This window comes from Capra hircus, chromosome 6, assembly GCF_001704415.2.
Source record: "Capra hircus breed San Clemente chromosome 6, ASM170441v1, whole genome shotgun sequence".
Taxonomy (NCBI): domain Eukaryota; kingdom Metazoa; phylum Chordata; class Mammalia; order Artiodactyla; family Bovidae; genus Capra; species Capra hircus.
In genome coordinates, this window is record NC_030813.1 from 115,611,192 (window position 1) to 115,633,460 (window position 22,269).

The following is a 22,269-nucleotide window of genomic DNA, read 5'->3' on the forward strand; positions in this document are numbered from 1 at the left end:
TCTTTGGGGGCAGCGGGGGGCTGCAAGGTGGTCGGCACTTGGTACTGGGCGGTCGGAGCAGAGCAGCTGTGGGGCGGCCCTGTGAGGCCCCGAGGCTGGGACAGGCCCCAGGGCAGGGCCTCGGGGCTCCGGGGTCCTGAGAAGGGGCCCCTCCACTGAGCCTGCATTCTCCCTTCGGGGGTTTTGGCCAGGCGTTGTCTCTGCATCGTCCTGGGAGAACGGTCTCTGCAGGGGCCTGAGCCCCCGGGGCCAGGAGCCAGCGGAGCGGCTTGGGGTGGCGCAGGTTCCGCTTCTGGACATGCGGAAGCAGTGTGGGCCCTGTGGTCAGTGCTCACTCTTCTCGATGAACGTCCAGGGGCCGGCCGGCGTCCGCGTGGCTGACCGAGGGCCGCCCTTGCCCTCTGATTGTCCCGGTTCACAGATGAGAGCCCAGGTGCAGGGAGAGAGTTCTAAATTTAGGTTCCGGGGCGCGGAGCTTGCGGTCTCCCCCCACTTCTGGACCTCTTATTCTTGTCCCATTGGTGCGTTAGAGACAGGATTGAATCTTTGCACCTTTCTGCCTGAAGACTTCAAAGTGTAGGAATGACGTTGGTCAGGCTGTTTCAAAGGAATCCTGTCTGTCTATCCTCCCCTCTGCCCCATACCTCTCGGTGGGTGAGCCGGGCAGCCTTGGGACTGTCTGCTTCTGCGTCTGCTTCCGGCCTCCCAGCCTTGTTTGGCTCCTCCCCAGGGGCACTGGCTTTCGCCTCTTGCCCCTGGGTCCTAAGCACCCTGGGCACGTTAGAAGCCCCACCAGGGCCTCTGTGATGTCTGCCACCGGCCCGGCTCCTCCACACAAGGCCAGGTCCAGGTCCACTTCCAGACCCTCAGGACTCCAGTGTCTTGGGCTGGGTCTGCTGGGAGAGGCCGACAGAAGGCTGTCTAAACGCTGGGGTGAGGAGGACGACCCAGGAGGGATCGCTCAGGATAGAGCGATAAAACGGTGAAAGTATAGGCCCGTTCAAATGAGCAGTGACCACGTAAAGCAAGAATAGCTGTGTTTGGTTTGAAAATATGTGAAATTAAATTACAGCATAGCAGGCTGAGCGCTGGGAGGTGAATGGAGGTCAGGTGTTTCTGGGTGCCCACTCCTCTAGGAAGAGGATGGGGGGCGATCAGAATTTGATTTGCACAAGGTGAGGGTGCACGTGACCCCCAGGGCAATGTAAGACAGCAAGGTGATGAACGCAGTTTACGTCAGCAGAAGGAAAGCATGGAATAATGGAAAATATTGAATGTGAAAGCAGGTGAGCCAGGAGGAAACGGGAGACAAAGGGCAGAGAGCAGGAAGGGCTGACAGACAGCCCCGGCGGGTGGCTCAGTCCAGGCATGCTGCTGCTGGGTCACACAGCTCAGCTAGGAAGGAGAGACTGCGCGGCAGCATCAGAAATCTGGTCATCTGCTTCCGAGGGGCAGCCCTAACACTTAGGAGAGAAATGTGAGGGAAAGGGCGGGAGAGGAGATGCCCATGGTACTGAGCAGAAGCAGGGTAGTGGAGCTGTAGTGACCTCAAAGCCGCTCTTAGACAGATAAGGAGCCGTCATCGCGGCGGGCGTCATCGCGGCGGGCGCAGGGAGCTGCCCTTGTAAATTTCATGTGCATTCTGTTACACAGTCTCCACACCTCTGCAGCAGAAACCCACAGAAGTAGGAGCAGAACCGGCCGAGTCTGTGCCAGAGCAGGCGTTCGCCCTCCCTGCTCAGTGAGTGGCGCGGTGAGCAGGGAGCACTCAGTAAGTAGAGGGTCTGACCAGCATGGCCCGCAGTGCCTGTGTGTGTGAGGCACCCAGCAAAGGTGTCCTCCCCCCGGGAACGTGTCGTGAAGCTGACCGGGTGCTGGGCCGGAAAGCAAGTCTCAGCAGACGTGGACGTCTCTTCACTTGGAGCCTGTGCTCGGCCACAGATAGGTGTGGCGGAAACCGGCAACAAAGGGAAGGTGCCTCACGCTCGTCATGAGGTCCAGAGTTTAGAAAAGAACCAGTTTGGAAATTAGAGTATATTTTGAGTGATAAGGAAGATACGTCTAAGCCTGTGGGATGTAGCTAAAAGTGTACTTAGAGGAGCATTCATAGCTTTTCATTGCATATGTTAGAAATGAAGAATAGTGGGAAGTATGTCAGGAGCTTAGGAAAACACAGACACAAAGGCAGTAGAAGCTGGACAACGATGAAAGTCAAGGCAGAAATGAACGGAGCGGGAAGCTAGCAGACACCAACAGAAGGATTGGTCAAGAGGGGTCACTTCCCAGCTCACTGTGCGAGGCCGCCAAAGCCGTGAACCCAAACCTGACAGACAGAGGAAAGGAGAGCTACGGGGCAGCTCACCGGTGAGAGACGCGGAGGGTCCTCAGCGGCACGTCACCTGGTCCAGCCTCATGCTTGTTCTAAGGACATGGTGTTTTTAACATTTGCAAATCAGTCATGTAATTTACCACATTAACAGAGTAGAGGAGAAAAATCATGTATCATCTTAACAGAAGCAGGAAAGGCATTTGGTAAAATTCAATATCTGTTCGTGGGTAAGGAAAAAAAACCCTTAACAAAATAGGGATTACGGGGAACTTCCTTAATTTGATAAGGGTATTAAAAAAACCATGGCATGCTTCAGACTTGAGCTTTCCGTTTGGGAGCAGGAATGAGGAAGGATATCTGTCACTCCCATTTCAGTTTAAATGTTTTCTGCAAGTCCTGGTTGGTGTAGCACAACTGAAGTTTAAAACCTTGCAAAGGAAAATGACAATGTTATCATTCTCGCATGATGAGGTTGTGACATGGAAAATCTGAAACAATCTATGGGTTCATTCTGAAATTAATGAGTGATTTAGGAAGATTGCTGGATAAATGATCAACATACAGAAGTCAGCTGTGTGGGACTTGCGTGGTGGCCCAGTGGGTAAGGATCCATCTGCCAGTGCAGGGGACGTGGGTGCCATCCCTTGTGGCGTGTGGAAGGACCGTGCCACAGGGCAGCTAAGCCCGTGCGCCACGGCTAACCCCATGCATGCTGGAGCCTGCGCAACGAGAGAGCGGCCCCTGCTCGCTGCAGCTGGAGCAAGCCCATGAGCAGCAAAGAAGGCCCTCAGTCAATTAAAAAAATGTAAAAAGTCAGTTGTAGATACAGTTAGAAAATGATGTATAGATTGGATGTAATTTTAATCAGAATCCCAACAGGTGATTTTGTTGAGCTTAAGAAGATAATTCTAAAAAATTTGTTGAAATGCAGATGGTCAAGTGTAGTAGCCAAGACATTGGTGAAGAGGAATGTTAGGAAGACGTCCTCTATCAGCCTCCAGAACTTATGAACTTAGAGTCGGGGAAGACCGTGTGAGTGTCAGTACACAGAGAGACAGACAGCGGAGCAGCAGAGAGGGCAAGAGACAGACTCACGCCTGTGGACATGCCGGCTGTGTGCAGAGCCGGGACGGCGTGGTCTTTCAGTGGTGCTGCGGTGAGGACAGGTCTACGTGGAAAAAGAGGGAAAGAAAGGGAAGCTGGATTCTCTCCCGTGCTGTGCAGACAGAGTTAATCCAGCTGTGTCGGAAATCTTCCTGGGAAGGGCAAAGCGAGAGTCAGTGGAGGATTAAGTAGACGCTCATCTTTGTGGTGCTGGGGAGGGAAAGACTTTCTAAGCTGGACACAAACTGTAAATGCCGAGATGGACTCTGACCCAGGAGTGCTCAGAACCTACCTTCATCCCAGCACCCCATCCCTAGGGTGCATGGGGGCACGAGTGCGGCAACCCTCAGAGGCCCTGTGTCCCCATGACGCCCAGCAAGCAGAGCAAAGCCGGAAAGAGATGCACACCGGCCTTTGATGAGAGATGACTCCCAGGGGCAAGCCCAGCTCTGGTGGATCCAACCACAGAAGTTGTCAGGGAAGCGAACGGCAGTCCGTGAGGTCCACACTGCAGAGTGTCCGACATGGAAAGACCCGTGGCCCGTGCACATGCTGGTGTGGATGTGAAGCAGCCGGACTCTTGCCTAGTGGGCGTGAGTGTCCGCTGTTCGCAGCGACATTGAAGGCACAAGAGTCCCTGCCTTCTGAGACGACAGCCTGTGGATCAAGGGGCAGGCAGCAACTCAAGGCAGCATCGCCACAGGCCGCCTCTCCACTGCAGCATGGCTGGGCTGATGCCCCAGCCACCTCGGGATGGACAGGCAGGTGCCGCGGGGCGGGCAGGCACTGCAGAACTCTCTGCACGCTCCGTCCGTGTAGCTGTGGCCCGGGGTGGCATGTCCAGTGCAGAACCATAGAGAGAAGTGGGCACCGATGACACTTTTCCCTGTGACCTGTGGGGCCGCGTGGGCTTCACGCTGGCTCTGCTTGTTCTCTGTTCTGAACGGGTAGCTTCCCGGGAGTGCCACATGCACGATCGTGTGTCCTCTGGGCGTGTGAGTGCTGAGTGGGCAGTGCAGCCCTTGAGCCTCAGAGGGGTGTGCAGGAGGGGACAGGGAGGGAGCCTCAGGAGGGTTTGCAGGAGGGTGGGGCCAGGAGGGAGCCTCAGATGGATGTGCAGGAGGGGTCGGGAGCCTCAGGGGGGTGTGCAGGAGGGTGGGGCCAGGGAGAGGAGAGGTGCTGCTGGCCGGTGGGGGTGTATGGGGTTCCCCCTGGGGGGATCCTGAGACAGGAGGTGTGGAAGCAACAGGTGAGTTTCTGTATGTTGTGGTCCTGACCACGGCAGACGGTCACCGAGAGACGGGGACCTGAGAGGTGGGGCAGGAGACTGGGTCAGCAGAGGCCCGCCCCTGCCCGCAGGTGTACAGCCGGCCTCGGAGGGAGGTCCTCGCCTCTGTGTGACATCTTCAAGGTGCCCAGGGCCTTGAAGGGGGCGCCAGGTGTGGGGATCAGAGCTGAGCAGTGCAGGCGTGGGGGAGCGGCTCTGGAGCCCAGCCCCCAGGAGCCGGCCCTCCCGTCCCCACTGAGCCGTGCTGTGTGTGGATCCGGGTGGGCCTCTGCTGACCGCGGGCAGGAGTCTCTGCGCCTGCTCCCTCCGCCAAGGGCCGCCTGTGAGTGGATCCAGGAGCTGTGACAGGACTGGCAGTGCCCAGTCTGGACAGCAGGGGGCGCTGAGGCCATGCGTTTCCCTCCCGGGGCAGCGAGTCCAGACTCCCCGCGGGGGAGCCGGGTAGGGGCACTTTGGGAGGAGGGTGGCTCTCCGTGGTCCCTCCGATGCCGGTGTTGAGGTCGAGTGAGTTGCTTCACGTGAGCTCTGTGGGGATGACCCCCAAAACAAAGGCAGGGGACCCCGAGCTGGACCTCAGATCTGAGACTGACGGAGAGGTTCAACCTTCCAGCCCCTGGCTCACCTCTGGGGCACTCTGGGCAATTTAGAGTTCACATGGTCTGGGGTGAAATCTCCCCAGACATTTCGAAACAAGCTCGTTTTACCTATTTCTTACTTTTGCTGCTTTGCTCTTTCTAGGAAAATTCAACTTGGGATTTTGCTTATTTTGGTCTGTCCGTGCTAGCATACTCTTTAAATTCTTTACGTAGGAAGCCATCTTTCCTCTCGCTGAGATCCTCTTGACTTAGGGGCACACGCTAGGGCCTCCCAGGGCCTTGTCTCCTCCTTCAGGGACTGTTTATGGAACGTCGACTGGGTGTGGACAGCCCTGCGCGAAACTGCTGCCAACCCTGCCGCGGAGGACTGGCTTCCCGGCCGGATGGGTGGACGCGAGGGGTGGCAGTCGGCTTTAGAAAGGATCCCTCGGTTGCTTTGCCAAGAGTAAACAGGAGGGACGTTGGGGCAGGAAGGGGCCCTTAGGATTACGTTTGGGGCCACACGGTGGTCTGGGTGAGGGGAGGGCTTGGGGAGTGGGGGGCTTGGGCCAGTAGACGGCGAATGGTCAGGTGTCTCAACTCAGACTGGAGAATCTCACCCGGGGCTCACAGCTGAGCCCAGGTGGCTGCAGGAGGCCTGCGGGGAGGAGCTGGGGGCGGGCGAGGCTGGTTTCCCGGGCACCTCCCCCGATGGTCACCATGGTCACTGCGGACGGCCCTCCTCTTCCTCGGGAAGTTTTGGGCATCCCCCAGAGTGGGTGGTCTGACCTTCGCTGGTCTCCTCCTGGTTCAGGTTAGGGGCCCGCCTCCTCTGGGAGGGGTGGGAGCCAGGGGCCTCTCTGAGGTTGTCCATCCTTGTCCTCTTGACCAAGCTGGACAGCTCCATGCCACTGGCACTTGCCAGGCTTCTTAGGGGCTGTGCTGGACTTCTCACCCCGTCTCTGAGCCCACCCCCATCTGGCGATGGGTCGACACCACCAGGACGCGGTGGTGAGTGTGGTGGGTGCCCAGAATGTCTGGTCCCTTGCTCCAGTAGCTCCAGGAGGCCCGCCAGGCTCTGCCACCCAGGGTGCCGCCTGGCAGAGGGGCATTGTGGCCCGATTCTCACCTCTTCTCTTCCTCTCTTTGCCCTGTGGACAGCAGAGGAGGGGCGAACTGATAGCCAAAGGGGAGACAGAAAGAGCCCCAGAGAGACAGAGGAGCCCAGAGCGCACAGCTCCACGTGGACCTGGCAGGGCTGGGCCACCTTTCGGGCTGAATGTGATAAAAAGACGTGTGAAGTGACGCCTTGCTGCTTGTGCAGGCTCACAGGGACGTCTGTGCAAGACAGTGAAAATACAGACCAAGTGGGGACCTGAGCGGCGGAGCTCCGGACGCTGTTACCAGGTTGTGCCTGTGGGCGGGGCCTGTCCCAGGAGGTTGTGCCTGTGGGCGGGGCCTGTCCCAGGAGGTTGTGCCTGTGGGCGGGGCCTGTCCCAGGAGGTTGTGCCTGTGGGCGGGGCCTGTCCCATAGTTTCTTTTCCTTCTTGGTCCCTGTTAGTCTGGCTAGGCTCTGCCTGGGGGCCTTTGCAGACTGCTGTCCTCTGCTCTGGCGAGGGGTCACTGCCTTCCCCCAAACCCTGTGAATTAGTGCATGGCCCTCGGAAGTCAGCGAGGAGGACAGTTAGGGTCACCAAGTCAGGGGCTCGGCTGATCCCCATGAAAACCGCAGGGTCACCCCCTAGAACCCTCCCGTGGGTTTCCTCTGCGCGTGTGGCTGTGGACGTGTGTGGTGTGTGTGTGCGTGCTGGAAGGGGAGGCCAGGGAGTGCAAAGGAGATCACCGTGTCCCACTCTGTGTCTCAGCCCTGCCACCACGGGCGTGAAGGGGACCTCGGCGGGCCGGAGGGCACCCCCTTTCCTTAGAGACGGGGCCCTGCCCAGGAAAGGCTCTGAGGCCCCTCTAGGCCGGCAGGCACTCGGGGCCCCCTTCCTGGGCGGGGCAGCCGTGCCCTCCCTGCCCCCCAGCTCCCTGCTCCCTCCGCCTCCTCGCTGGCCCTCACGGCCCCCAGTGTCCTCCCTGCTAGAGGCTGCCCTCCCGTGCTCCCTGAGGCGGAGCGGGTGGCGGTGGCGGCCTCAGCTTGCTCCCCACTCCCGCTTCCGTGTGTTTATCATGTGAGAACCGCCGAGGAGGCCAGGCCGGAGCAGCCTGTTGTCTGCGAGCCGTCTGGGCCGCGCCCTGCGCTTCTGCAGTAAACACGGCGGGCGTCGTGGAGTCTGTGCACTGGACACTCCCGCTCTCCCCCCAAGGTCGAGCACGGTGGAGCCCCAGGCCGCCCCCCCACCGCCCACCCGCAGCTCTGGGCAGGGTGCCCCCAGAGCCCCTTGGATGAGGCCCCTGGTGCCCGCACGTCCAGAGACGAGCAGGTGCTCTGCAGGGCTCCCTCGCTTCTGGACACAGGGCTCTTTCTCTTCCTGCTTCCCTTTTAAGTTAAAACAGGACCTGCCGTGGCTCCCTCACTTTGAGGCCGTGTGGGGTGGTGGGAGCAGACCAAGCCGGAGGTGGAGCCGGGGCCCGCCTGGGGCCAGGTCTCAGGAGCCCACCGTTCAGGGCTGGGCCCACGCTCGCCTGCACGTGGAGCTGATAATAGACCCGTCGGCGGCTGTAATTAAGGCTGCACCCTGCACCACGCGGCTAGAAAACAAATTCTCTGCAGCTGCTGTGCTGACTGAGAAATTGCCCCTATCAGCTGAAGTTTTATTCTTCTGATTTGGGAGAGGAAATACTTTAAAAATGATCTCATGGCATGATTTATGTAAATGGCTTTTTTTTTTCTTTGTGTGAGACAATTGAGATAGAGCCTGAATCCCGGCAGACCGCGGCTTCCTGCAGTGTCCCGTTGCCAGGGCGACGGAGGGAGCGGATGGAACTTCATCTGAAATGCCTTTAAACTTTCTGACGTGCACAGGCGTGCGGCGAGGCTGAGTGCTGTGTTTCAGAGCTGCGTGCCTGGAGTGGGTAGGAAGTCCTCCGGTCTTAGGATGAATTCGGAGAAAGGGTCGCTGGAGGAGACCCACGTTTTAAACAGCCAGCAGGTAGGCCACTCCAGATGTTTTTGTCGCTTACAGAATTGTTGAGGTAGCCTGGCGTCTTGGTTACAGCTTTATTTTCAGCCTGATAGTGAATGGTGGCTTTTAAGTGTGAACTTTGAAAAAGGTTTTCTCGTGTCTGCATCGCAGAGCTTGGAGTGTGTCCCATGGAGGTGATAAAAGCCCAGCCCTGGGGCCACAGACCCGCACCCCGAGTGAGGCTGGGTTGGGAGTCCCTCACGCTGAGTCCCCTCAACCTCTTTACGTGAAGCAGCGGCAGTCTGTCGTCCTCACCATAGTGACCGGAACAGACCTGGAAGATGAGTGAACTTAGATTTCGACGACATAGCTGTATTACAATCATCTTTACTTTTTAAATTGCTGTTTTATAACATTTTTTTTTTCTTTTTTAAGAGTTGAAGTATAGTTTTCTTTTTCTAGAAAATTGATTTGCAGTGGGTTAGTTCCAGGTGTACAGCCCAGTGACTTGGTGGTGTATGTAGTATTTTAAAATGGGACGAGCTGGTTCTTCACATGCGTGCACAGGAAACTACTGGCAAGCCTATTTGCTGATTGATTGGCATCTGAGCTTATAAACGTGAGCTTACTGTAAAACGTTTTTAAAAGCTTTGAGAGTGGGAAGAATACACTTTACCTTTCTCTCTGGCTGCGTTGTGTTGATGTAAAGGCGAAACTACGTTCCGATTGTTTACGGGAGATTGTCCCTAGTTACCGGGGACCAGTTTAAATTCATCCTTTGCTGAGAGCTGTTTCATCTTAGCGTGATCTCCGGACATCTCATTAGAACCTTCTGTAGAGAGGAGAGGAGAAGCTGCTCTCTCAGAGGTGCCTGGGTGGGATGCTGGGTTTAGGAACATGACTGTGTCGGCTTTTCAGATAGGAAATAGAAGTAGGTCTGCTGGACAGGTCCAGAGTTGTGCCTATGAAGGAAGGGCAGGTGTGAATGGATTTTAAAAATACTTTTCATGTGTATTTTGAGAACTCTGTGCTAATAAGGCTCCCTCGAGAGGGTGGGGAGCTGCTTTGATGCTTACGGGCGTGCCTGCTGCTTGCTGCCTCTGGCCGTCCCCGCAGGAGCAGTGCTGGGCTCCTGTTTGCCACTCCTGTCTCTCTGGAACGTGAACTTTGGAAATACTGGGTCCCATACACACGTACTGGTTAACCAGTTACTAATTCGTATTACATGCAAGCTGCTTTTCCATTCCCGTAGTATATAGAGGCAAGTTTTAGAAAAGGTTGTTTTTTTATTTTGAGTGAAAGAAAAATTACTAGAAATCTGCCTTTTATTTGCCTGCATAAATGATTTGGATTCATTTTGAAATTTTGCAAATGCTCAACCCAGCGAATAAGTTGTTTGCAGAGGGTGTGAACGAGTCTGGTTGGTGTGGTCCTATTTTAAGCAACAGAAAATTTCAGGAAGGTGGTGGGGTGGCGGGCGGTCCTGAGGGGCTGGCTGGCTCTGCCCGTGGGCCAGGGGCAGGGGGCAGGGGACAGAAAGTGCTGTGGCCTCCAGCTCAGTCCTCGAGAGAGAAGTCTCAAGGTGAAGGGCAGTGGTCTGGGGTGGCCGTGTGGGAGGGGCCCCTGCCCTTGGCGGCTCTGAGCCTCAGATTGTCCGTCGTCACAGCGGGGGTGCCCTGTCCTGCCCAAGGAAAGCCGTGACTATGAAGGACTGTGACTTGGAAGCGTCTTTCACCTTGGAGAGGAGGACCCGTGGGCCTTGAGAGGAGGCGTCTCCCAGGACCACTTGAAATGCGCTCGGGGTGTGACCCGAGGCTCTCACTGCCATCAGCCCGTCGGTGTCCCCGTCTTGTAGGCACGAGGTGCAGTGGAGCCGACTTTGGACTCTAGGACCTGCCCATTTGCCAGTCCCAGGCAATCCACCGTATTTCAACCACTGCACAGGGGGACGTGCCTGTCGAGCCTCGGGTCAGGAGGATTTGCTGCAGGAAGAAAGAGAGCTTAGGTGGGCTTTCTCCGTGGACACCTTGGAGCCCCCTGCCGTGTCTGACCAGCTTGCTGGGGCGGGGCCGTGGCCGTCCGCACTGTGGCCAGGCTGCTGTCCAGGAGGCGGGGACAGAACTTGCCCGGCCCAAGCGGTCTGGGGCCCCGAGCCCATGCTATGCAGGGCTGTCGAGTTCCAGGACCCGGGCACTGCCGCCGCTGGTGGGTTTCTCACTGTCCACTGGGATACAGGGGCAGGCCCCCCTCTCAAGGTCTGGGCCCCAAGGCACCGCCTGGGCACTGCCCTCTTTGACCTGACCCCACTCTGCTCTCACTCGGCCAGACCCGCAGTCAGCGTCCTCTGTGCCCGCCGGGCGGAGACGTCCAAGCCCCTGGGGTGCCCACTCGGGTGGCCAGGCTGGGCTGGAAGGTCAGTCAGTCCCATGGATCCTGGGCATGAAGACAGTTGGGCCACGTCGTGCAGCGGCGGGCTTGTCACTCAGGCGGCCTGTGCAAGGGTCGGACGTGACGAGCATGTGTGGCCCTCTCCCCGGCCAGCTGTGCTTCTGCGTGCTGGGCTCTGGGTGGCACGTGGACTGAGAAGGCTGCATGGTGAGAAACAGGACTGGCGTCTCTTCCAGGTGGCCCGGGGCCTTTCCGGGCAGCGCTGGGAAGAGAGCGCTGTGGGTCAGGGGGCTGTGGGTCAGGGGGCTGCTCCAGCAGGCAGCCCCTCGAGCAGGGCACCCCAGCGGCTCGGGCCCACCCGCCCCAGGCCTCTCCACCCCAGAGCTGCCCGGGGTGGGGAGATGTCCGTCCGTCCGGACCGGCTGCTTTGCCCCTTGGTCTGTGGGCTGCACAGACGCCTTTCTTACCTTTTAAGGCTCTGGTCCCCGTGAGAGGAAGGCTGAGGGGAGCTGCTGTCTTCCCCTTTCTCCACGTCTTCCCCTTTCTGTCTCAGAGGCGGTCACCCTGAGCTGGGCTCTCCCTGCGCCGCTCCCGTGGAGACTGCGCTGTCGTGCCTCTGGTCTGCTTGCGTGCCCGCAGGCGGCTCCTCTCTCCCCTCCTGCCCACAGCAGTTGTTGTCGGGCAGACGTGGAGGCCGGGCTCACCTCGTCTGGCAGTTGTGTCCCAACTGCCACCCAGGGGCCGCCCTTCCCAACTGCCTCTGCAGACCCCAAGACGAGGATGTGCCCCTGCAGGATGAGCCTGCTCCTGCCTCAGGCCCGACCCCGGAGGTCAGCGGGCCCCTGGGCGCGACCCTCCGAGACCCTCTGAGTCCATCTGACCTCACGCTGCTCGCCTGCCTGGGGCTCTGGGGCCCCTAATTCCATGCCATGCGCTTTGGGGCACTCCGGCCCCCCCGCCCCGCCCTGGATGGCAGGGCCTTAACTTGCTGGGTTGGTTTCCAGTCTGGGCACGAGTGCCCGAGCGGAAGGTTTCCAGCGGTGGGCACCCCGTGTCTGTAGGAGCCTGGGCTTGGCTGAGCAGTGGAAGGTGTCCCAGCAATCCCCCCACTTCCTGTGCCCCTGACCCAGGGCCAGCGCCCCCACCCAACCCCCACCCCTGCCCCATGACTGGGTCTCGCCTTCATGAGAGCATGTCGTGAAGCTGGGCTTCGAGTTCAGCTGCCAGGGGCCCTGGTCTCTAGCCGCAGTCAGTGGCTGCTGATGCCAAAGGTGCTTCTGACGAGCAGGTCTGCCCCAGGCTGTGCGGTGCCAGCTCACCCGCCGGGCCTGTGTGTATGCTGACCCAAGCTGTGGGTGTCCTGCTGTCTGTAGGGACGTGCCCTCTGTGATGCCCGCCCTGGCCATGCAGTGGGGCGCGGGTCTTCCTGCAGCCAGGCCAGCTGGTGGGGAAGGTCTCTGTCCTCATGTGGCAGGAAGGCCAGAGGGTCCTCGTGTAAAGTCGGATGCTGCCCCCAGCCCGCAGCGTTCACGTGGCACCCGCGGGCCTCTTCGTCCGTGTGACTCTGGACTTTTAAAGGTTTTGTAATGAGTGATCTGGGGCTTTTCCAAGGGCAGGGCAGAAATACTAGCTGTTAAATTCTTAGGAAAATGCTGTGATTGTGGGTTTTCAATTTCTCTTGATTTTATTGGGGCTTGAAGAGCTCTTTGGGACACACGCGCACACTGAGGGGAGGCTCAGAGCCCGTTCTGAGCTGGGCGCTGCCTCTTCTGACCGCAGGCCTCCCTGCCTGTCCCCGCGCCGCCCTGTGCCCGGCCGCTCCGCCTGTCGCTGGGCAGCGCTGAATGCACCCGTGGCGCCGTGGCTGTTGTCGCCGCGGCCTCTGGGTCACGGGCACCCCCTGTGGTAGAGTCGGGGTTTGAACTAAGTGCCTCTTCTTGGCCTGCACGTGAGCCTTTCATGTTGGTCTAGTCCATCTTACCCCATTTTTCCCACAAATGCTGCTTACAACCCACTGAACTGATTTCACGGCTCCTTTGAGTGTCGTGGCCGAGTGTGGAGACCCCTGCGCTCAAGGCGCAGAGGGCAGGCGGGCGCCTGGGGGGGACCAGCAGAGGGGCCCCCCTGGTTCAATGCCCCTCTGTCCCACCCCTGGGGGTCTTCCCTGTCCCCCAGCCCATGCCCTGCTCTCTTCTGTGCTCTGTCCAGCAGGGAATTGTCTTAAAGCTTAGTTGAGCAAGCCTTTCAAAGGCAAAATGAATATAAATTAGATGCAGATTGGATTGTTGAATTCTTAAGGTTTTTTTTCATTGGGATTATTTGAATTTCTTTTCTTTTTCTCAAAATGTTTGGTACCGTTGGGCAAGTTGCAGGCCTTTGTCTCTTATTTAAGAGTCAGAGATGGGTGTTTAATATTTCTTACGCCCAAGGTAGGAAATTTTTTCATTGGCTCACAATTGAAAATGTATACAACTTTGTATTCCTATATACTAAGTAGTTATGAAATGATATATTTTAATAACTGCTATTGTCCGAATGTTACTAACAGAATCAGCCTTGATAAATCAGCATTCTTCATGGAAATAATTTGAAACTTTCAAAACGTTAATTCAGAATAAAATATCCACGTGTGTGTGTGGTCCAGATGAATTTCCTGCTGGGAATAAATCCCAATCAGTTAGCACTGAACTGTCAGGCTGACCTGAGAAATAGAAATTGTTTGAACTTAAATTACTTATCTAAAATACTTTAAAGTTTTTAAAAACAAATGTATTTACATTACTGTAAACTCCAGGCTTGGGGAGCCACAGACCTTTTCAGAGCTGTTTAGTTATGGTTTGTGTTTAAATCTTAAGCACAGAAAAATGCTCACTTTCTCAAACCTTTTAGCTAGCGGCTTTTTCTTGTTTGCGGCTGCCCTTGTTATGAGAATAGCATGCCGACATGGGAGTGTGGGAAGAACGCAAGGACAGGCTAATGAAAACACGTCATTAATACAGATTATGCTGCCTAGCAGAACACCGCCAGCCAGCTTCAACTTCAGCTTCACAGTGCGAAGTTTTAATTTGTGAAAGTGTTTAAGAATGCCAGGAAACTTGGGGGTGCCTCACTTCAGAAGTGCTGAAGTGTTGCAAGCGAGGCTTGAAAAGGGTGATTTGGTCAGAATTGGGCATGTCAGTCCCAAGGCCAATAGAAACGACTTGGGGGTTCGCTGCATTCCCCCGGCTGTTGCGGCAAGATGCGGGCCTGCACCTCCTCATCCGTTCCTACGTGGGGCGCTGGCCACCTGCCCCCCGCGAGGGCGCCTGTCGCCCGTGCGGGCCTGTGTCATCTCTTCCAGCCTCGTCTCCGGTCATAATGAAGCCCCGTGCCCGCTCCGTAGCCTGCTTCTGCGTCCTTCTCGAGAGAGCCGGGGCTCAGGCGCCGACAAGGGACCCAGAGGCCCCTTCCGGGCGTCAGATGTCGGTTCAGAGGTGTCCCGGCCGCGCCTTCCAGGTGTGTGCTGGTGGGCAGAGCAGAGGCTAGACGGCAGGTGGTCTGGAGGGCGTCGTCACCTGCTTCTCCAGGAGTGTGAAACCTGGAGGAGGCCGAGGCTTTCCGTCCAGGGGGGCGGAAACAGTCGCCAGGTTAGCAAGTCGTGAGCAGACGGCGGGAGGCGGTGAGGAGGGGGCTGTGCGGCTGCTTCCCGGCCAGCCCTCCAGCGCGTGCTGCCAGGGGCCACCCCGGGGAGCCTGCCTCTCCTCAGGGGCCCGGGGCAGAGGCCAGCATGGGCGGGGATGCCAGCCCCTGCCGGGGGGCCCTGAGTGTACACCAGACACACACACCACACCCAGATCACACACACACACACACACCATACGCAGACCGCGCACACACACAGACCGCACATACACACCACACACAGGCCACACACACACTGCACACACCACACGCACCACACACACACATACACACACACCACACCCAGATCACACACACGCACACACCATACGCAGACCGCACACACACCGCACGCACACACACACCGCACACACAGACCACACACACCACACACACCACACCCAGACCACACACACACTGCACACACCACACGCACCACACACACACATACACACACACCACACCCAGATCACACACACACACACACCACACGCACCACACACACACATACACACACACCACACCCAGATCACACACACGCACACACCATACGCAGACCGCACACACACCGCACGCACACACACACCGCACACACAGACACACACAGACCACACCACACACAGACCACACACACACACAGACCACCCTCACCACACACAGACCACACACACACCACACACACACCACACCCAGATCACACACACGCACACACCATACGCAGACCGCACACACACCGCACACACAGACCACACCCAGACCACACACACACACAGACCACACTCACCACACACACACACCCCACAAAAACATACCACACCATACACCACACACACTACACACACCATACACACCACACACACCACAGACACCACACACACACATATACACAGACACACACACACCACACCACAGATACCACACACCCCACACACACACACACACCACACCATACACCACACACACCACACACATCACAACACACACCCCACACACACACACATATACACAGACACACACACACCCCACACACACACACCACACCATACACCACACACACTACACACACCATATATACACCACACACACACACCTTCACCCCCCCACACACACCACACACATCACACACACACCACACAGAGCATACACACATACACACACTATACACACACCACGCATACATACCACACACACACACACACACACACACACCACACAGACCACACACACACCATACCACACACACGCACATCACATACACAGCGCACAGCACACACACACACACACCACACTCCACACACAGACACACACACACCCACCACACACACACCTACCACACACACACCTACCACACACACACCTACCACACACACACACGGGCCACCAGCTGTGACTCCTCAGGTGCCAAGTGCTTGGGAAGTCCTCTCGGCACAGTTGCCCAAAGTTCAGAAAGGGAAGGAAGTACGTAATCTGAGGCTGTGGCTTACAGACTCTGAGCCCCTCCTGGAAAATGCTGAGCAACTGAGACTTGGACCAGGAAGCCTGTTCCCGGTGGGCGTCCTGGGGGAGCCCTGGGCCGGGGTGGGGCCGGCCCGCGGCGCTGGGCGCAGGTCCGCAGCAGAGCTTCGCCCCGGCGGGCCCCCTCTCGGCCGCCTCTGCGCTGCCGTCAGGGCACTTCTGTCCGGTCGTCTTTGAGTTCCCAGGTTTTCTCTCCAGTCTCCGATCTCTGGCAACCCTTCTGCGGAGCACCTCTCTGCAATTTCAACAATTGTAGATTTCATTGTCAATCATCCTGTAGGATTATTTTTAAATCTACCACCCTGCTTCTCCCTTTTTTATTGAAACCTTTGTGTCTTCACAGTTTCATAGTCGTTCGACATCTGCATTGCCCTTTGCAGTATCTGAGATTCTGTTCATTGCTGTTTCTGCTGGCTCTTTCTCAGGGGGTTTTCCCTTGGGCTTGGGGGCGTTTTGAGCTCATTTCCAGGTGGGCTCATGCTCTTGGAGCTCCTGTGGGCCTTGCCGGGCCGCTTCTTCCCAGATCGTTTGTGTTTGTGGCTGTGGAGCTGGGGCTTTTCACCCTGGGAGCGTCCAAGTGAGGGGACATGCACCCCTCAGCCCTGCGGGCCTCCGTTTCCTCCCCGCTCCTCCTGCAGGGGGCCCTTGCTTCCTTTGGAGCAGTGTTGTGTTAGAAAGCAGATGTGTTTCTATGCTCGCTTCACAATGTTTCTGTAAATCGAAAGCTGCTCTAAAGCACGTTTGGGGACCTTTACCTGGATCTGCTCACCCTGTACCAGAGGGCCCCCCTCCGGAGCCTCTGCAGCCACGGGCCTGCCCTGCTGGCCCTGTCCCCGCTGCCCAGCCGGCCCAGCCTCCCCATGGACAGCCTGTGCTCCCCGGCCACCTTCTCAGCTTCAGGGACACTCTTCTCTCCGGGATCTTCGTGCATTTGGGGGATGTGTGTAGAGATTTTTTTTACTGCATTTTGTCCAGTCTGCTAAAGCCTGAGACTTCAGCTTTAGCGCTCAGAGGTTAAAGCGTCTGCCTGGAATGTGGGAGACCTGGGTTCGATCCTTGGGTCAGGAAGATCCCCTGGAGAAGGAAATGGCACCCCACTCCAGTACTCTTGCCTGGAGAACCCCAAGGAGGGAGGAGCCTGGTGGGCTACAGTCCATGGGGTTGCAAAGAGTTAGACATGACTGAGCGACTTCACTTTCACTTTATACATGGAGTGAACCACGTCCTTCACGTTGGTGGATTTTACATTTTCTGACTTGCTTTTCAGAAGTTATTATTGATGGTGTTTCTGCTTTTGTGTGTGGCCTTGCAGTTTCCTCTCGCAGTCTCAGGGAGTGAGTTGCCTTTGATATTATTGAGTTTTCCCAGGATTGTAGGTGACTGTGGTGAGCATGGGCAGGAGGACAGCGTCCGTGAGCCCTCATTCACCCTGGGGAGGGGCCCCCCACTTTTCCAGTGAGAACAGACCCTGCTGTGCAGGGGCTGCTGGCTCCCTGGGGTCTTGAAGGTTTAAAAGCTGGATCCACCATAGCCTGTGCAGTGTTTGTGACCCAGGACTCAAGATGGTGTGAAGCCATGATGAACCCGATCTTAGGGCAGGGTCCTGGAGGACAGCCCCCAGGTGGAGGAGGGCGGCTCACCGGGCTGGGCAGGGGTGAGCCCCTGGAGGTGAGGGCCCCCGTCCTCCAGGTGGGGGGTGGTGGTACCGGGGACAGGGAGGCCAGACAGCGTGTAGGGTGTGCAGTTGACACTCCTTCCACAGTTCGGCCATGAACACCGGCTTTTAGCCCCAGGTTGGGGCTGTCCCTGGAAGCAGTGGTCTGGCACCTCCTCCTCACCTGTTTGCTCTTGGCCTTGGAGGTCTTGAGACGTGACCCCCGCTGACTAGGGAGGCCCCGGACCTGGGAAGGGTCCCCCTGTCTCCACGTCCTCCTCTCTGGTCTCCCCTTGCTCTGTAGAGAGGAAGGCGTGCGAGGCCTGCGGCTTCTGCAGCAGGCTTCTTCTCAGGGCACGACTGCGGGGCCGAGATGCCGGGGGTGCTGGCTGCCCCAAGGCCTGCAGGCCCTGCGTGGCTGCCGTGGGGCCCTGCCTGCCTCTGGCCTGCCAGGCTGTGCCTGGGCTGTGACCAGGACTCGTCACAGAGGTGCTCACCCACTGCCTTCCCGCGGGGAGGCTCCCTGGTGTCTGTGCTGCCTCCCCAGGCCCCTTCCCCTCTCCTGACTTCTCTGGAGGCCCTCCTTCCACGATCCCAGGCACCCTCCCTAGGTCGCAGCCTCAGAACTGCGTTCTCAGGAGGACTTGCTCAGCCGTCCCCATCAGAGAATTGCTCAATTGCTTGGAGCTCTCGGGACCCTGCGTGTTGTCCCAGGACCTCTCTCCGCCACCTCCTCCCTCCAGGCCTGGCTTGTCCCCACCTGCCTGCCCAGGGTGGCTGGGTCAGAGGTCCAGGCTGGCTGCAAGCCAGCACCCCTCTGCCAACACCACCAGGGCGGATCTGCCCCTGGGTGGGCCTGGGGTGAGAGCGTGGAGCAGGACCGCCAGGTGCCCTGGGCCGCGCCTCGCCCTGGATGGACAGAGGGCAGGCCTGCCTCCTGGGCCTGGGTGTGCCTGGCAGACTCAAGCCCGGGCTGGTGAGCCCGACCTCTAAGGCTGCTCCGAGGTGGTTACGAAGCCTGCGGTGTCAGGCGTGCCAGGATCTGTTCTCCAGGGAGGAAGGGGACGGTCGCCCGGCCCCTGTCCTGGCCCGGGGGGTGGGGCGGGGCTCACCCAGGAAGCAGAGGGCCACGCCCCGGGAGGCGGCCGTGCCCAGGCACCTGCTCCCAGAACGGGCTCGGCCAGAGGCTGGCTTCACTCCTCACGTGGACGTGCTGTCTTCTGACCGGTCATGAGGCCCAATTAACTCATGTCTCTCTCTCTTTTCTTTCAGTCTGCAACTGTGTCCGATGGTGGTAAGTCACAATTTCTAATGTCTACTTTTTATTATTTTTAACGAAGTTTCAAATGTGGAGTGTATTTGCTGTTGACCCACTCTAACGTCATCTTCTCGGCGTCTCCACCTCTGGGGGATGGGGGGTGGTTCACCGGGGCCCGCTGGGGGGCCGTCACCCCCGGGCCCACGACCGTGGTTGGGAAGCCGTCTGTTGAGGACGTGCTGTCCTGACAGCGTCAGGCTCGTCCCCACGCATCCCGTGGGGGCAAGAAGAGACCTGCCGCCCGCGTGGCGGAGCCGCCTGTGGACCAGCGAGCCGGGCTTCAGAGCGCTCGCCCGCCTGGGGCGGCTCTGGAAGCTCGGCGAGACGCCCAGTGGCTGAATTCCCGTTTCTTAGGAAAAGTTCAGTAGGTGACTGGAACCTGTGGGACAAAGAGGAAAGAGCTTTCTTTCCGCCTTTAAGTGATTCCGTTCAGGGGGTTCTCCTGCTAGGACTGGCCTGAAAGGAGGCGGCCAGCGGCTTCCTGTCTCACTCGAGTCACTCCTCTGATGTAACCCGCGTCCCTTCGGCTCAGTGAGTTTTAAAGAACTCTCCAGACGGACCTGGAGGCTTTCTCCCGAAAGTCCCTTGTTACTTACAGCGCTTGTAAAAGCCCTTATGCTCACAGGCTTGTTTCTTTTTACGTGTTTTCAACGACTTTATTCTGTCTATTGAGAGTTGAATCTTACAGGTTGTTAAAATGTAAAATGTATCAGCATATTATTTTCATTTATATGCCAACTTTGGGGGCGAAGAAGTGCCAGAGCTGGGGAGTCCTGGGGTCAGGTTTACTCTCTTTATTGTGAGCTGAAGAGAAACCAAGTTTTCTCGGTTTCTATTGTCCAACAACTGCTGACTTCAGTCCCGGGCCTTAGAAAGGGTGGCTGGTGGGTAGAAGGCGGGTGGGCGCAGAGCCACCAGGAAGTGCCACCGGCCTCGCTCTGCCTGTCAGGGTCCGTCCAGCCGTGGGAAGTACGAGAAACGCGCTGACACCTGACGCCGAGACCAGATGGGTCCTAAAGGTTGTAGATTTATTTTTCCAGCAAAAGGAATTATGTTAACCTGCCGAATGCATGCTGATAGTCTTGTCATTTAATCGACTTAAGCTAGGAGTGGGAAACCGTCCTTAATGAAAGGAAATAGGGCGTCACCAGACCCAGGGTAGCAGCGAGTGGCCCCTGCAGCGAGTGGCCCCTGCAGCGCTCTGTTCACGATAGCCTTCCTCCTGTGTGCTCATCAGCTTTTCCGGAAGAAGGCATTCATTTCTGCAGGAAATGTATTCGTTTGAGAAGTTTATTTAGTATGTTCAGTTTAACCATACATGTTAAGCGTTATTCATCTGTTAAAATTTCTCCTGTCAGCATTAGACACAGGAACCCTGTAGCGTTTTATTATTTACTGCCTTTTACAGTCTTTGGAAGTCCAAACTTGCTCAGTGTGGGAGCCCCAGACTCACGGCCCCATGTCCTCTGTAAGGAAGTGGGGTCCCGGCTGGTGGCCGTGGCCCCCGCCCTGGGGGCTCCCCTCCCCGCCATCATTCTTCCCGTAACTCAGGCCCGGTGCTGCTCGGGACGGCCCCCGCTCCGTGAGCCCCTCTGTGGAGAGCAGGGCCAGGCAAGGCCGCCTTCAGGTTCAGGGGCTGCAGGTGACAGTCGAGTATATGTGTTCTGATGAGTTTTCCCCCACTTTTATTATTTCCCACCTTTAGTTTCTTTTCTGATCATAAATAAGGAGAAAAAGTGATCTCATTCATTTTACATGTCCATCCTAGGAAGTATGTATTGCTAAATATGTTCTGCCATCTTTTCAAGTAAAAGCAGCTGGGCAGAAAGAGGGTCCCACAGACACCGAGTTAAGAGGCGGGGGTCAGGGTCTGGGGTCTCCCCTCCCATCCGAACGTCCCAGCCCCACCCGGGACCCTTCACTTCCCGACACCTGCTTCCTGGGGTCGTCTTCCCCTGTGTGGTCGGTGGCTAGTGAGAGGATCCAGGCTGGAGCTTCGGACGTGTCTCCACGCAGAGACGTCTCACGTTCATGCCGAGCAGGAGATTCCGGCTCTGGGGCCTGGCGCTCCAGGAGCACACAGTTACCGTGGGAAACGTGTCCTGCCCTGACTCAGGAGCCGGCTTTGGGGAGCGGCCTTTTCACAGGCTGGGACGGCCCCCACCTAGTCATCCTGTCTGGTGTGAGTGACTAATAAGTCAACACTTCATGTTTTGTGTTCAGCCAGCCTTGTTGGTGAGATCACTGGGCTTACTTGCCTGTTGGGCTCATTTCACACGTTGTGATTTTACTGTGTCTGTTGTTGGCATATTGTTCGTTTCGTGGCTTTATTTTAAGGAGGTTGGACAATGCTGTGTTTGCAGTCTTTGTCAACCTGAAGTGTGTCTTCACTTTCTCTGGAGGAGAGGGGCCCAAAGCCCGAGACCACCCTGTATGGAGGGTTAGAGGTCAGTCTCTGTGGAGGGCAAACCAGGACCTGGGCTGAGTCAAGGAGGCAGATTCTGCCTCTAGATCAGGAAGAACATTCTAGCCCTTGAGCGAGGTTTAAAAATGCAAAGATCTGCCTTGTGTGCAAATCATCCAAACGTGTATCCACACTGCCGCCCCCAGCACCGGGGCAGGCAGCGATGGGACCCCCAGCGCCGGGGCAGGCGGCGATGGGACCCCCAGCGCCGGGGCAGGCGGCGATGGGGCCCCCAGCGCCGGGGCAGGCGGCGATGGGGCCCCCAGCGCCGGGGCAGGCAGAAGCTTGGGCGGAGGGGAGAAGCCTTCCCGCGTGGGGGAAGGAGCCTTGTAGCGCCTGGACCTGGGCTTTGCTGCAAGGCAGCCTTGTTGCAGCAGAAGCTCATTCTCCTGCTTTCTTTCTTTCTTGTCCTACTTTGGACTGAGGGGCTTTGCCGGGATGCCCCCCACCCTGCTCCCACGTCCTGGAAGGGCTGACTGTCCCTGCCGTCCCAGGACCTGCCCCTTGAGGCTGGGCAGTTGGGGGCTTTCGGGAGCTTTCGTGTGGATGTGCCCATCTGCAGGCACGGGTCTGGCTGTGACCCTGGGGACGTGGCTCTGGCACCTGGGGACACGTCCACACAGCGTGTCCTCTCCAGCTGCTGCAGACATGCCGGCCTGACCTTTCTGGCCTCCAAGTACACCGGTCCCAGGGTCTCCCCACCTTTCTCTGTCTCTGCCTCTTGCAGCCTGGCGCCTCCCACTTCCTTCCCCGGTTCAGCCCACCTCACGGCTGACCTGGGCGCTGCCCACCCGGTGGGCAGGCCTCCTCCCCAGGACTCCCCTGGTGCTCGGACACACGGGGGCCTCGGGGGCCTCGCACAGCGCCATCTGCTGCCGGTGTCTCCCCAGCCGGGGGAGCCCCCCA

At 57.8% G+C, this 22,269-nt stretch overlaps 1 protein-coding gene across 3 annotated transcripts in view; it reads left to right on the forward strand.

The window, feature by feature from the left end:
* Positions 1-22,269, forward strand: part of RGS12 (regulator of G-protein signaling 12) — a 122,346-nt gene that overhangs the window by 48,342 nt on the left and 51,735 nt on the right. For all 3 annotated transcript variants that reach the window (XM_018049799.1, XM_018049800.1, XM_018049801.1), the window contains exon 4: positions 18,854-18,875. In XM_018049799.1, the coding sequence (XP_017905288.1) occupies positions 18,854-18,875 (22 nt within the window). The remainder of the gene's footprint in view (positions 1-18,853; positions 18,876-22,269) is intronic.